Below are 15,913 nucleotides of genomic sequence, written 5' to 3'. Positions count from 1 at the left end.
CTGTATAACATTGCTTAACCCTTCCTTCTCTTAGCATAGTTCAGCTTTAAATGTGGAGTCTGGAATTGCTGGGTATCATCTTTGGATTTCTTCTCTCTTTGTTCTTGCGTCTCTGTATTTCTAGTTGTTCAAAGAAACAGATTCTCTTTCTAAGCTTCACAGTGACCTTAGGAAGTTGCCTTATTAGGGAGCCAGACCATTGGCCACCCAGCTCAGGTGAGACTTACACAGGCACAGGTAACCTGCTGCCATCTACAATCCACACTGAAGTCCCGGGGGGCATATCTTATTTTATTTTTTAATAATATTTTTTATTAGGGTTTATAGAGAGAAACACAAAGCTTAATATCAAATACCTTTTTTTATCCAAACTGAAATATTAATCTAAATAAGATAAAAACAGAGAGAGAAGGGGGGAGAGAGAGAAAGATAAAGAAAAAGAAATAGAAAAGGTATTAAAAGAGAGAGAGAAATAAAGTAAAGAAACTAAAGAACTTTAGATTCTTCATCTGTCTGCTATATAAAAACAATATTCACTTCATCCACCCCAATACAGCACCCTTTGGGTGGTGGGGAGTATTTTCCATGAATGAAATTGCAGCTCAGGGGTCCCAGTGTATGGAATACACCACTATTTCTCATTCATTGGTAATGCCATGCCTTTCTTACATGCCAGCTGGAGGTGCAATTAAAAATGGGAGGTTCTGGAGCCACATGTACTGCATCCTCTTTCTGGGTCATGCAGCTCTTCGGTGCATGTACATGTTGTAAAGTGCAGGAAGGAGATTGTATCTGAAATTTCACTTTTTAGAAACCCTGGCATGTGCACCAGCCCAGAGAGTTGTGTGTACTTAGAGTTCAGTGTTGCTTTCCCCCCCCCCTTTATTAAAAGGTTGATGCAGGCGCACCTCCACGCAACTATTTAAATATTAAACGTCAAAATTCTTAACTGAAAAATCTCTGCCCTGTGCTTGCAAATAAGGATGTGATTTGGGTCAGGTTGTACAGGAAAACTGTGGTGTACTTAGCGTTCCTTTACTCTGCTTTTGCTGCCTGGAAAAGGCTGTACCCCAGTTGGCTGCTTAGTGCATGGTCAAAAACTGTTTCACAGTAATGAACGCTAACCATCCTCTGCAGCACTGGCAACATTTTCCATTTGTGACCTCCAGCTGCTGAGAATTGTGCAGTTCCGGGCCTATTAAGGAGGAGTGACCTTTGTATGTCGTTGCACAGCGTACATTTCTCTAGGTGGCTTAAAACATCAAAATAAAGGAAAGAAACACAAAGTAAAACATAAATTCATTAAAAAGGGGTGAGGCCTCAGTAAAACAGGACTTAGCACCCCCCCAAAATAAAATAAAATAAAAACTAAGTTAGTTCAACAGACGGAATTCCATCACAGGTATTTTATTTACTAATAATATTTATATACCGCTAGTCATTCAAGCATCTCTAGGTGGTTTTGAATACTAATTTATTTGGTGAACTGTGAAGGTTTTAGGGGAAGATTTGGGTTTTCACATTAAGTACAGCTATGCAGGTGCAGGTTTAGTAGCTGTAAAAAAAATGGTCTAACCATTGAGAGTATAATGAAGGATAAGATTTTGTTCTGCGGATTCATTCTGCCCTGCCCAAGGTTAAAACTAAATACGAGGTGGGGGAAAGGATGCTAAGCCATTCTCACCATGGGAATCAACAGTGCAAGGGCAATGCAATGAATTAAGAAACAAAACAAAAACACCAACATAGACAAGTCTGTAAAACCCCAGAATAAAAGCTCAGTAAGTAGCATTATTACTACATGTCGGGGAATATATCTTGCAACCCACATGCTAGCAAGAAGCAGCAGTACTGCAAAATAACATTAATGTCGGATGCCATCTTGCATCAACATGACCAGTAGTCCAAGATGATGGGAGCTGAGGACCAGCAACCACTGGAGGGGCCCATGGGGCTCTCTAGGGTTTCGTTTAGGCATCTTTCCCAGCCCTGCCTGGAGATACCAGGAATTGAATCTGGGACCTCTCTTGAGCTCGATATATATCCTTCCTTTGCTCCTCCTGCCAGGAAAGCTTAGCTATCCATTATCTGTAATTGCCTTAATCTTTTTAAAGCTCACCTAAGGCCCCAGGTTGCATGAAATGGGTAGTGCTATGGGGAATAATAGCACAGTGTGTGAAGGTGAGATGCTGCTATCTTCTTTTGCAAAATAGTTTGCTGGCCAAGGGCATTGAGCGGCATCAGCAAGGCCCAGAATCCGAGATTCTAGCAGGGCAAGCCTCATGCTCAAGTTATACAGTTGCCCGCAAATGGGATGCGAAACAACTGAGGAGCTATTTGGAAAAACCTTTCAAGCGAATCCACTCTACAGTTAGCCTAATGTCATCTTGGGTCGTGCCCATCATGTGAGTGCTATGTGGGTTTGTTTTCTGTAGGTGCCACTAAATTAAAAGCGCCACCACCAGAATGTTACTGCCAGCCGTGTTTATGTACTGTTCAGAAACACAAAGAGATGCTCTCTTCATAATGTGGAGCCTTTTGCAAGCAGATCGTTGTCTATAGAGAGACTACAAAGCAGCTACAGTGCCTCTTTTCCCTCTAGTCGGCCCCCACTCCATCGGTTCCTGCTGCCTGGATAATGTAGAAGGGGCCTGAGAGCACCATGATGGATTGCAGGGACCGTCTTCTGCTAGACACCTTTGATCTAGTATTGATCTGGCTGGACTGCCTGCCTAATGGATAAAAATGGTTTTCCCTCTCTGCTCAGCATCTTCATAGGCTTCCCAACAAGAACAGCAGGGCAGTAATTCTCCCTGGGTTTCTTCTAGAGCATTGGCTTCCCTCTGGAGACCTCTTGACAAATGCTGAGGCCACACTTCTAACACAACGATTGTTCCACTGGAAGGGAGGGGTGGTTGAGGAGCTACTAAAATAGTTCTTTGAAATAAATGGGCACAAAGTCCAAAGCAGGACGGGGCAGCCTCCTCATAACAAAGATTAAGACATGGTTAATTCCACCCAGCATGACTGCGTCCTTGGCATCCTGAATGTTGGTACCTTGCTGCAGTTGCTTGGGATCCCACAACTGTTGAGTGAAGGCTTCTGTGAGCATGGCAGGGGGATGTGGTGGTATCTACCAGTGGTAGTGAGAGCAGGTCAAAGACTGCTGGAGAGCACAATCCAGCAAAGCAGATAGAAAGATGGTTCTCCATGATCTGACAGACCATGAACAGCTGCCATTCTAGCATTGGTCAGAAAAGTGCAGGCCTCAATGAGTGCTCCACACAGCAGGCCTAGAAGAGGACTGAAAGAGGCCACAGTCTCGTTTGGAGACTAAACCTTTCTCACCCTCTTGAATACATGACTGGCCATATAGCACTGAGCCTCTGCCTAAGCCTGTGACCTGCCAATGATCCCCAGCGGGTGGTTACCTGGGTAGAAAGAGCCGGTTTGGGATAGGCCTGACAAGGGGGCATTTCCCTGGAAAAACTTGTAAGTTGCCAATAAAGGATCCACGTTGCTAGATACTGATGGATAGAGCTAAGAACCTGGTCAAGAGCTTGCCCTGGGTGCTCAGACACTACTGGGCAAGGTTCAAAGTTCTTGTATTAATTTACAGTGCCCTTATTAACATGGGGGCAAGATGCCCCAAGGACCATCTAGTTCCTTATATCCCTGCCAGATCATGGAGGTCTTCCATGGGGGTCACTGCTAGTGGTCCCCTCATGGCTCTGATGCCTGGCTTGTATCCAGCAGGAGCTGTGCATTCAGCATTGTGTGTCTGGTGCCTTTATTATACACTGGGTAGCTCAGTTCGTTAGAGCATGGTGCTGATAACATCAAGGTCGTTGGTTTGATCCCCATATGGGACAGCTACATAGTCCTGCATTGCTAGGGGTTGGACTGGATGATCCTTAGGGTCCCGTCCAACTCTACAATTCTATTATTCTAAGCTTTTGGAGAATGCTGAAGATGCAGCTCTTTACCCTGGTTTTTGACACTTGAGGTAAATGTTTTCAGAACCCACCTTATTTTTATGGTTGTAAGTTGTTTTACTATTCGTTTTAATGCTGTAATCTGCCCTTGGACCGCAGAGTGAACTTCTGTATGCTTTAAAGTAGGGTTGTATCCCCCCCCCCCTTGATTTTACTGTTTTATCTTTTGTAAACTACTTTGAGGTTTTTAACAAAATCAAGTGATGCATAAATTTTAAACGAATAAAATAAAATTGTTGCCCCCTATTTTGCGGAACTCCCTTCTAGTTGGGCAGAGCCTTTGTTGAACTTCCAGCACCTACTGAATATGTTTTTCAAAAATCCCAGCAGGGATTTAATACATTTCTGATTTTTACCTTTTCTGCATTGTATTTCTCATGCTTTGTTTCACTATGTGTCTCAACATATCTTAAATAAAGGATGTGGCGGCTGTGGGGTTGGGCTGGTGTGAGTTTTAGTCCAATGCCATCTGTAGGACCACAGGTTCCTCACTTCTGAGTTAGATTTTCTATAGTCATATAATTTTTCCTCATCCTGAGGCACTCTGTCTGACTTTGGGATGTTCTGGCCACACTCTGAGACAACATTCTTTGCTCTCTCTCCCCCTCTGCATTCCAAATGGTTCAGTTAGTGTTTGGTTCCTTGGGAAATAAGGGCCAATCTAGTAAAGAGGGGCTTGTTTGCATCTCTGTGTAACTGGGGTCAGAGCATGACCTGCAGGAGAGAGAGCAGGTGGACGCTTGCCCAGGCTGATGTGTGGAGCACTGGGGCTAAGATTGATCTGGGGTACCAGAAGCAGTTGAGGGGAGGGCATACTAGGTGTGTTGCTTTCCACTGCATTGATTTGCGGAGGAAGCACCATTAAGTGCAAATCCATCTTAATTTATTTTTAAGACATTCCTATGTCCCGTTCCACATTTTGCTTTGTTAGATCTCTGCGTGAGCTCCAGAAATTGCATCTTAAAGCTCAACGTATTTTTTTCCCCCAAGGCGTTTTTCAAAGAGATCTTCTAAGGAGTGCATTTCCCTTCAGAAACATTGAGCAGGATGCTGGTGGCGCATGGGATCAGAATACAAATAGCCTGCTTGCTTCATGTTTGCTGAGTAACTGCTCAGTTGCTCAGGCGATGTGTGAGCAGAGTGGCGTTCTCGCCCCCCCAACAGTGCTTTGAAAAGCTGCATGTGGATGTGAGTGTTAATCATGTCTGGATAGTCATGTCTTTCCTGGGTCCAATGCACACATCCTGCTCTGAAGGCTGATCCCAGCCTGTGTATGCAAATGGGAGTGTAGGGGAAAAACCCCTGCATATAAGCCCATTGCCCCTAGATGGGTACCCTGTGCAAAACTCTCATCTCACAGGACTTTATATAGTTCGGGAGAGGTTGTTTCGCCAACATGTGCAGAATGGGATGGACAGATGCACACACACACAAGAATCTGATATTCCTTCTGTGGGTTTATTCTGAAGCAGATGTTCCCTTGAGGATCAGGGCATGAAACAACTCTAGGTGAAACTTCAGCCAGCCATATCTCCCTCCTTGTGAGTTCAGTGCACCAACTTAGCAGTTGCAAAGGAGCAGAGGTTGGCTTGTTCAAGTTTTTGCATTCACATTAAGAAGAAGCAAATTTAATTTCAGTTTCTCTGAGAGTGGAAGTTCTAAGCTTATTTATATGTAATATATATGTGTGTGTATATTTTGAGGATAGTAGCCAACCTCTAAAAATAGATTTGGGGCTGAATTATTAAGTGGTCTACCAAGACCCTCAGTAATTGTGTGATTATATATATATATATATGTGTATATATATATATATATATATATATATATATATATATATATATATATGAGAAATTCTGCTATTGACTCTTAAATAGATCTGCTTAAAACATGAAGCCTGCTTGAATGGCTGAGACTGTTGTGCCTGTCCACCAGCCTGGAGGAAATGTGCAATCTTGTCAGCATGCTCCAATCTGGCTATAGAAGTAATAACCCCTGCTGGATGCCAGTTTTCAGTTTTGCATGAGAGTAGTGTAGGCTGCCTCCCTTTCTTCTGCCTGCATATTAACCTGCAGGCATGAGACGGTTCTGGGGTATGGAAACTCTTTGTATCCTATGCTATCAATGTATCATTGATTCTTCTTAGTTCTTCTCTTGCTTTATGATGACTCTAGGCTGGGTGACTTTGTCTCCTTCAATATTATGTTTGCATGGTCTATATTGACAGCTTGAGTGTGTGTGTGTTTAGCTGAAATATGGATTGTATTTTAGTATTCCATTGTTCATTTTTACAGAATTTTGTACATATTAACCCGGTGTTTTCTTAAGGACTGAATAAAAAGTTTGTAGCTTTATTATAGCATCTTTATGGCCAGATATTTCCCCCTATATGGTGTTGGGTTTTTTTTTTTTAAATTGTCATGTTTGGATGATGATGTTAGCCTCTCTAGACTTCCTTTTGTAGGGAAAAGAAGGAAGGAAGGAAGGAAATAAATAAATAAATGGAAGGAAGGCAGGAAGGCAGGAAGGCAGGAAGGAAGGAAGGAAGGAAGGAAGGAAGGAAGGAAGGAAGGAAGGAATGTAAAATGTATGTTGGAAAAGCTCAGGTTTGCAAGTTGTCCCTGTCTGACCACCAGCAGCTTGCAACTCCTTTGTGGCTTTTTGTCTCAGAAAATATGAGTGACTCTCTAAAAACTTGGGGGGTAGGAGAGCTGAAAATAATGCCAATATATTTCACAACTGGCAAACAATACGCCCCTTTGGGTTCAGATGGTACATGGGTAGATGAGTCTAAAAACCCCATGACACAAATTTTCACAGCCCTCTAGTGGCTGTGGAGGCTCATTCGTAACCAAAAGTAATGTATCTAGCATTAACTCTGGAAGTGTATACTCGATTCTGACCAAACTAAGCCTCCTGGTGTGTATTTTGCTCTAGGAGTCTTAGTTTTCCTACCCCACTAATGTGTTTTTACTGCAGTTTATAAAAGCAAATATTAATAAACGAATTAAGTCTTCCAAAACGTGTAGCTGCTTTTACTGTAGTTTCTGTTTCAGAGGACAATTTCAGGGGAGCATGCTTGTGTGTTCTGCTTGGTGGAATTCACAGGTGGCTGAGAGCATCCTTTTAGAGGGAAACCTCTATCAGCTATCAAGCAGTGGGGGGGGGGATGCATTATAGCTATACTATGTGCCCAAACCTGCCTCAAAACTCCAATGATATTGATCCTGGGAAGCAAGCCACCCTAATAGCCTTTCTCGTAGTTTACTGCGGGCTGGCTCTGTACATATTCCATTGCCAGAACCTTTCCATTAACTCTTGTGCAAATGCACCAACAATAGTCATTCAAGAATGGAAATATAAACACAGAATAGGGGGGAAAAAGGAATGTACAGTGCAAAACACAACTATTTAAGAACCCAGATATTCACATACTTATGTTTTGATGCTGAGACTATTGTCAGTTTTATTACAGGACACATTGTGTACATTTAAAGTAAACCAGATATTGGTTCAATTCACTAATTTGTTTGGAGGATTTGTAATACGCAATAGGCTCATATTCTTGTTCCTTCTTGCATCCTCCCTTTGTATCCCAGTTTTCTCTTCCATGATTTGGGGTCAAATGTACTATGATGTCTACATGAATCAAGCAAACTATGGTGATCATTAACATGGAATTGCCTCTGAAACATGGTTTGCAAACGTACTTTGAAGCATGGTTTCAGATGGTGATTTCAAGGCAATTCTTGGTTAATACTAACCATAGTTTGCTCAGTTTGGTCATCATGGCAAACTGCAGTTACTCTAAACCCCTAAAAGGAGTGCATGCACAGTTAGTTAGTTGATATGGATTGCTATTGTGGGATCTGAACTGAGTTTGCAAATCAAATTACAAAAGAAACTAATTTGCATTCCTTATGATTTATGTTCTTTCATGTGCAATGGCTGCTGCCAAAAACTGTATGTATGCAGTCTTGGGAAAAATGGAAGAACTACAGGGAAAATGCAGGGAAACAACAACTGGATTATTATGTCATCATAATGGCTCAGAAAAAAGAAGATGAACAAATCATGGCTATTCCAGAATAAATACTAGTGTGGAAGTAACCAGAAGTGGAAATCATGCAAGTACTGAATACATGATGTATAGAAGTTCTAAATAATCAATCCTCCATGAGTCTAGATGCTGAAATAGATCCAGCATGAAATTTGAGTTTGACTGTAGACACCAGTAGTTGTATGTTCCTGGCTGATCCTACCATTAGCTGAGTGAGGTGGCTGCCTCAGGCAGCAGATGCTGAGGGTCAGGAATAAGAACAGCCGAGTGTACTATGCAGCCTGCTCTGTGCTCCTTAGCTAGCCTGCTGTTTTGGCTGCATGCAGTGAAGGACATTATTTTGTCACCAGTGTGGACATAAGATGAAACTACCAGTCTGATACATGGAACAGGGGAGGCAAAAATGCATTGGGATGGGCATGCTGTTGAATAAAGGGAAACACATTCAATATACAGTTTCCTCCCTCCCTCCTCAATTTCTGCATTATTTGTCCCAGCAATCTGTCAGCAACAGAGAAAAAGAGAGAGAGAGGATGTTGTTTGTCAGCTTCATGAAGCTCTGGATTTCTGGAGCATCTCTGGGGAGCAAGCATCAGGCAATGCCTTGTAGAATTCAGCAGCCAATTAGGATCCTGCATCAGCCCCTTATCCTCTACTGAACTGGCTAGAGCTGCTCTATAAATATCCATAGTTTGGTTTGGATTGGCTCTTTGGTTCATCTTTTTTCTCCCTTTCACAATAAGCAGTCTCTAATGAGAATGCATGAGGAGCAGGGGCTTAGTGGCTTCCAAAGTTACGGTCCCTTCACATTCATGTTTTCCTACAGATTACAAAGCCATACAGAAGGGAACAGGAGGGTTTAAAAGAGAGTAGGAATGTTTTCAGTTAAGATGACTTTGGATGCCTTCAACTATGAGCACTAAAGATCTAACACAGCCTTCTCCAACCTAGCACCCTCAACATGTCAAAACATGTAGTCCAAAGACTACAGCTCCCATCAGCCCCCGTACTGGCTGGGGATGAGGGGAGTTGTAGTCAAAAGCATCTGGAGGGCACCAGGTTTGGGGAGGCTGATCTAGCACAATGAGGGAGGGGGGAACATTCCAGATCAAATGGGTTTTTAACTGGTGTTGTAGTAGATTAGTAGAGTCTCCCCCCTCTCTCATTATTAGTGCATTGCATGAAAATGCAAGAGATTGTCAGTTCCTCTCTCTCCATTTCCCAGCCTCAAGAGACCTGCCTTTTCTCCATTGAAAGCATGCTGCTCACTCACATCTGCAATCCTTCAATCCATCTTTCCTGCTGGTCTCCTGAGTACCACGAGAGCAGCAGGAAGGTTAGTATAGAGAAATTGCTCTTGGGCTTGGGTTTATGAGTTTCCAAACATCTCCAGACACACCCAGGCAGCTTTTTGCTATTTCCAGAGGTTGGCAAATGCAAGTTTGCTTGCAAAGCAGGGCTTCTTCTTCTTCTTCTTTTGCTTCTACCTTTAGAGGTTTTAGAGAGCAGCAGGATGGACAAACTGGTGCCCAATCCAGACACATTAGAATCGTGGACTTCTCTGTTTTTGTGGCAGCTCCCATACCTGGTGACATTTTAAAATAGCTTCTCAGCATGAAGTGAGAAATGGCTTATCAAGAACCAATGAGATGGTTCTTTCAATCCTTTTTATATCTGTGCCTCTTCCTCCTCCTCTAGCCACAGCATCATGCCACCCTCCCACCTGGTTTTTTGCCCCCCTGCAACAGCCAGTCGGCATTCTGTGACCAGTGACCACACTCGGTTCTCAATGGGCTGTTTTTTGGGGAGGGGGAGGTTCTTTTCTTACTTATTTAAAAGGCCCCATCTGCACTACACATGCTTTGGGGGAAGCCACAACTGTTTAAAATGGTATGATACTGTTTTAAATATATGGTGTGGAAGGGGCCTAAGAAACACTACCTCCTTCCCATGTGTTGGTGCTGCCATTTTGGCTACATCAGTGTGGATACTCTCTTCCTGAATATCAGAAATGAATTATATAACTAGTGCCTTTTTAAATGTGTGTTGATGCACAACCAGATGCCTTCATCTGCCCCAACTGCAACAACATATGCCTCTCCCATATTGGTCTCTACAACCACAGCAGGTGCTGCAACCTTCCAGTAGTTTGACTTCACCCCTCCATTGTCTCCCAAGGCAGATGAATGCCAGCAACAAGCGATGCTGCGTACTGAGAGTATCTATAGATATTGTATCTTCCAGCATTGTGAGGAAGGGAAAGAGACTTTGGCTTCCTATTTTTGCACGTCTTCTGAAATGCATGAGTTACTAGCCCGCAATGGTTATGTTCTACTGTTGGCTCATGCCAAATGCCTGTCTAGTCCAGCATCCAATTCTCACATTGGCCAACCAGATGCCTCACAAGCCCACAAGGAGGACCTGAATGCAAAATCATTCTCCCCACTTGTAATTCCCAGCAACTGGTATTCAGAGGCAAATTACCTCCTACAGTGGATGTAGGAGGAATGCTAAGGTGTTAAGCTGGCTGGCTTTGAGCCACAGAGAGCAGCTCTGAGGGGAAATATGGTCTCTCTCCACCCCTTTCTTTCAGCTGGGATTCTGATAGGGGTGGGGGTGAGAGAAAATTATACTAAAGACTCTCACACTCCTTCTGGTGTGAGCTGAACACCAGGGTGCTCATTAAACCTAAAGACGGATCCCATCTCTTCAGAAGGCACACCATGGAGGGAATTAGCATACTTAATTAAGACTCCCAATGAATGGCATTGTAAAGTTTCTTAATTAACAAATGTGCCCTCGGGGCAGGGGGATGGGTCTTAAACCAGGTTTGCTTTAAATGTTTCTCTTTTTAATGTGCATTTTGTAATCAGGAAATCAGCTGGGGTTTTGTTTGTTTTTTGTTTTTGGATGGGTATACTGAGAAGTGTTTTCTGTGGAGATACCTAGGTATGGAAGTGTGGCAAGAGAAGAGGAGGTCCCGTGAGTCTCTTCAAGGCATCTGTTCTAGAGAGTTCTCGTAGTTTGGGTTTCTTACTTGAATTGCCTGGCTTCAATCCATCATCTCCTGAAAAATACAAAAATACCATATGTTGTGTAAGAAATGTATAATTTCCACGCCTGGCCCCTGAAGCTCTGCATGTAATGTCCCAGTGGCCTTTCGTAGAACAGGTTTCGCATGCACACTTCCCAGGGGGGTCGGCACTGGGCAGATTTCCAGCTTGTGAGATCTACTTTGTTTTTTAATTTAACCCAAAGGTGGAAAAGACAAACATTTAGAATTAAATAATTCTGAGCCCAGGAGCTTGTTTTGAATGGAGCTTACAGTCTTTCTACACACAAATTCACTGCTGCCTTGACTCCCAGCTTTCTTCATTTCTGCAGTTTGATTTAAAAGGAGGGGGGGGAGTTGTTGTTTCTGTTGCCCTAGTTACTCAACTGGAAATCAGAAGTCCCTTCTGATCTGCTTCGAAACACCCAGAGATCTACTAGCAGATTGCAGTCCACCTTCTGCCCAACCCTGATATAGGTGGCCAATAACTTGTGAACATTCACTGAAGCTGAACATTGGACAATTCAAGACAGATTCATAGAATCATAGACCATGAGAGAAAGGAGCTAACACTTCCCCCCTGAACCTCTTTCCCTGATGACCCCCCCCCCAACCTGCTGCTTTTTGCTTTGATAGGAAGCACATGGATGCATTTATATGGTTTTAGAAGGGCGGAATGAACAGCACATGGAGTGAAGTTAGAAGGTACCTCGAAGGTCATCCAGTCCAAGCCCAAGCAATACAAGAATCAATAATTTTGTGTCAGTTTAAGGAATTTGTACTCTACCCTTCAACAGATTCACATGGCTACTTAACAAAAAGTTTTTAAAAATATGAAAAAGCAAACCTAAAAGGCAAAGGGTGAACTGTGGTACAGTTCCCAGTTCAAATTGCCTATGTCCCCTGCCACCACCAGATTGCTATTTGTAGAAGTTTTTTTGTATATCTGCTTCTTTGTTGTCACATCCACCTGGGCCTTGAGTGCCCCAAAGAATGTCCGTCCTGTGTTTGGATGAGGACTCTTGTATTATTGGTGGTCACAGCGTCCATTATTTTAATTGCATCTCTGTGGCTTTTGTGTGTTTTCTCCTCTGCCCCTCTCCAGTTGGGAAGACATCGTTGATCACAAGGTTTATGTATGACAGCTTTGACAACACATACCAGGTGAGTTTCATCGCCTATGAGGCGCTCAACTGCATGATGCATGGTAATAGTAAAAAACAAGTTTCCCAGTGTTTTGGATAGCCATGTCACATGACCAAGGCTGCAAAATAATAATAATGCTCCCCTCTTTTTCTTTTTGACAAATGAGCAGAAGAGGAGTAGCAGAATTCAAATCTGAGCATTGTTCAGCTTTTGATCACCTGCACCTATCAGCGTAGATGTAGCCTCAACTTCCCTGTGCTTTCTTCTTCTGGTTTAACCTTGCCACAACCCCAGAAAGGCACATAGCCCCCCCATGGCTTCAGTTGGATTGGCTCTGAAATAAGCCAAGCCATTTCTCCCAAAAGTCAGGAAATGGACTCAGTCATTTCTGAGCTAATCTGAATCTGACCTCGTCTCCTGCCTTTCTTTAAAAACCTGCTTATGTTGCTGGCATGGGCAGTGTCGGCATAACAGCAGTAGCAAGAAACTGTATGGAAACAGAAGGGTGGTTGTTTCTGCTCCCCCCCCCCCGCCTCCTTTCTGGTGCTTGACACACTGTAAAGCAATATGACAGAGGATAGAAAGCCCTGGTAGCCTCTGAGAAATGTATTTGCTTGGGGATGTGACCTGCAGCCATGATCCCAGTCACTCATGCATCCACTGAGTCTACACACTTGCAAAACATTTGAATTGGTCTGTTTGCTGACCAAGGCAGTATTTGTTCAAATGGAAACAATACCGTACTCTTAAAAAAAGATCACGCTCCCTGTTGCAAAGGAGAGGCCATTCTCCTAGGATGAGTCCCCAAATGGGATGATTATCCATGGCAAGGACAGCGACATCTGTCTTGCAGGCTGCATCTGTTCACTGGAACAGGAAAATACACACCGAACAAGTGAGCTCTCCCCATGGATGATGCAAGCCACGAAGCTATTGTACGTTACACAAAAGGCTGGTTTCTTGCTCGGCCATCTTCAGGGGTGTGGAACTGCAAAGGTGCCCACGTTGCTCTCTATAGATGAGAATTTGAGCTCCTCGGTCTGACTGCAATAAGCTTTGCTTTTCCTTGGGGTGATTCAAAATTATGTTTCTTGGCTGCCGGCAAATAATTCTTCCATCAGTCTGAATGTTTGATCTGCTCATGCATTGTTCAACAGTTATCCATTACTGTATCAGTTTTGCAACTGTTAATATGCTTTCTTTTTGCACTCTGCTGGGTATGACTCCCGGAAATAAATGCGGATTAATTTCATGTTTAAAAAACTTAAATGATTCACCAGGTGCTTCCACTATGCACCTGAATCCTAATTTACTTATTGTGGGCTGACATTCTGTTGTGCCACCCCTAAACTGTCCAATCGTTATTGAACCGTGCAGCAGTAAAATGTTAGCCCATATTGGGGAAAATGAGACCTTGGACACATTGTAAAGCCATTGGTTGACTATGTTGCTACCAAGGCTAGCATAAAGAACTGCAGCAATCATTTCTGGCAATATTTTGAAGGCTGCTAATGAAGCAATCCACAACATGTGGGGTGTGACCACAACCCCATGCAGTGTGAGGGTGCTGAGGTCCACGTCTTCACCACGATCCCTCGGGACTGCCCTATTTACAGTACAGATTCGAGGTTAGTCTTTGTAACAATTTCAATACAATACCCTCAGCCAAATAATTCTAGAAATTACAGTGTGGTGAGGTGCTGAGTATCATCTGGTGGAGAGCCTCATCCTGCCAGCTCCTGCAGGTTCTTGGAATGACCAGTTTATTATATTTTTATGCCTCACATTATTTCAACCCTCATTTAGGCCCTTTTCATGGGTGTGAACCAAGGAATTTACAATCCTTACAGATCTGTAAATGCTTTACATGCCAGGAGATGTTGTTGTGCTTCCAAGTTAGTGCTTTTTTTTTTTTTTTTTACCTATCAGGCTCTTGCAATTTTCTTGCTGCAGTGGAAAGTGAGGTTTTCTTCAGACTTCTTCAGGGCAGTTTTTGGGTTCTGAAAGACCTCCTTGATCCTTTCTTGTTCTCCTGGCAGTTCCAGGTCTGAGGTGACTCTGGGCAGTGGGCCTCCTGTTCTGTCAATAGCTCATGGTGGGCTTACCCGGTTACGGCGGCGGCGGCGGCAGCAGCACTCCAAGCAGATTTGAGCAACTGGGTTTTGCCACCCTTTCAGTTTCTTACAACATCCCAGTGTGGCACTAAGCCAGGTGCATTGTGGGAAACTAAGGGTGCATTCAGACAAGGGGATTGTTGCATTAGGTTTCCTGGTTATAATATTCTGCCCCATATTCTAACATTTCTAACATGGGAGAATAGGAATCTCTAACAGAGAATTCTCTCTTTTTTCTGGTGCTGTCACTGACTTAGAAGGGAGGACAGTTACTCAGAGAAGCTGGGAAAGCTGCTTTAATTGCCCACTTCACTTCCATTTCCCCCCTGAGTGTTGTTTTTCTTCATCTCTGGGTTGGGGAGCACGTTCATCACCTCCCAGAAGGATGCCATTCCTACAGCAGCACGCTTACGGTTTACGATTTGAAACGGTACACGTTCCATTCAGGCTAAAAGGTGATTGGCCTTCAGCAATTATTTCCTCTCCTGCATTGGGTTTAAAGGGGCACCTGACTCAGTCAGTGTTGCAATTTAGTGAGGTAAACAAACACCCCATTCACCTCTTGACAAGCAATTTAAAATGCATCACAGGAGCAGCACTGCATGAGCACACGAGGTGGATTCTCTCGTTAAAGACTGCTGCAATTTCCACGATAGCCTTCTTGGGCCCTACAAAAAAAAAAAAAAAGGAATATCTCTGCACTCAAGAATTCTCTTCCACCTTTCCAAAAGCTCCTTCTTGCCTGGTTGCTACTGGTGACCAGCAAATGGCTTTGCAAAAGTATAATATTTCCCATGCCCAGTGTATTTGGAGAGGAAGAGTTTTTATTTCATGCTATGTGTGCTTGGTGTCTGTCAAGCTAGCAAGTGGTTGGCATAAAGGAGGAAGCATGTAGGATCCGAGGAAGGGATATGCCTAAAGCCTAATAAAGTAGACACAACCTGAAATATCTAATCTCCCCATTAAATGTGTTGTTTCTTTTTTGGCTGCCTCAGGCCAGTTCAGACATTGATAATGTAGTCTCCAAGTGCCCCGAAAATGCCACCATCATCACAAAACCCTTAATCCATCACGGCTTCTCACTTTGTCACTTAGAGTCCCAAATTCCTCCCCCTCACTTTGAAAAAAAACCCCTCAGATCTTTCTCCACCTTTTCATTCATTGCTCCTTCCATCTCCTGGCCAGGGAAAGAGAGAAGCAGCAACCTACTTTGGGTTGTCATTTGCACACTCAGCACAACGGGGAGGGTCTGCTCTTTCCCCAAACCTTAGGTCCCTGCCCAGTTTCTTTGCATTGCCGCCTCACCTTTAGTTGCTAGTTTCATTTGGAAAGCTGAAATTTGGGAACCTCCCTGTTAAGTTGTGGGTGAACATATCAGACGACACAGCAATTCTTCAAACAGCTCTTGTTTATTCACAGGCCAGAACAGAACTGAACTGAAGGGTTCAGTCAGCCTGCTTATATAGAGCTCCAGTACAACGTATCTGTAACAATTTTCTAAAACTATCCAGTCACTGAACATCACTTTCGATCCCTTATTTGCACA

At 43.4% G+C, this 15,913-nt stretch overlaps 1 protein-coding gene across 1 annotated transcript in view; it reads left to right on the top strand.

Annotated features, from left to right (window-relative positions):
• The window catches only part of RAB6B (RAB6B, member RAS oncogene family), a 56,038-nt gene that overhangs the window by 16,093 nt on the left and 24,032 nt on the right, over nt 1-15,913 (top strand). The window contains exon 2 of the mRNA XM_083616324.1: nt 12,213-12,271. Coding sequence (XP_083472450.1) covers nt 12,213-12,271 — 59 coding nt within the window. The remainder of the gene's footprint in view (nt 1-12,212; nt 12,272-15,913) is intronic.

This window comes from Podarcis filfolensis, assembly GCF_964270895.1.
Source record: "Podarcis filfolensis genome assembly, chromosome: 5".
Classification (NCBI taxonomy): Eukaryota; Metazoa; Chordata; class Lepidosauria; order Squamata; family Lacertidae; genus Podarcis; species Podarcis filfolensis.
This window is presented reverse-complemented; position numbering and strand designations above follow the sequence as displayed.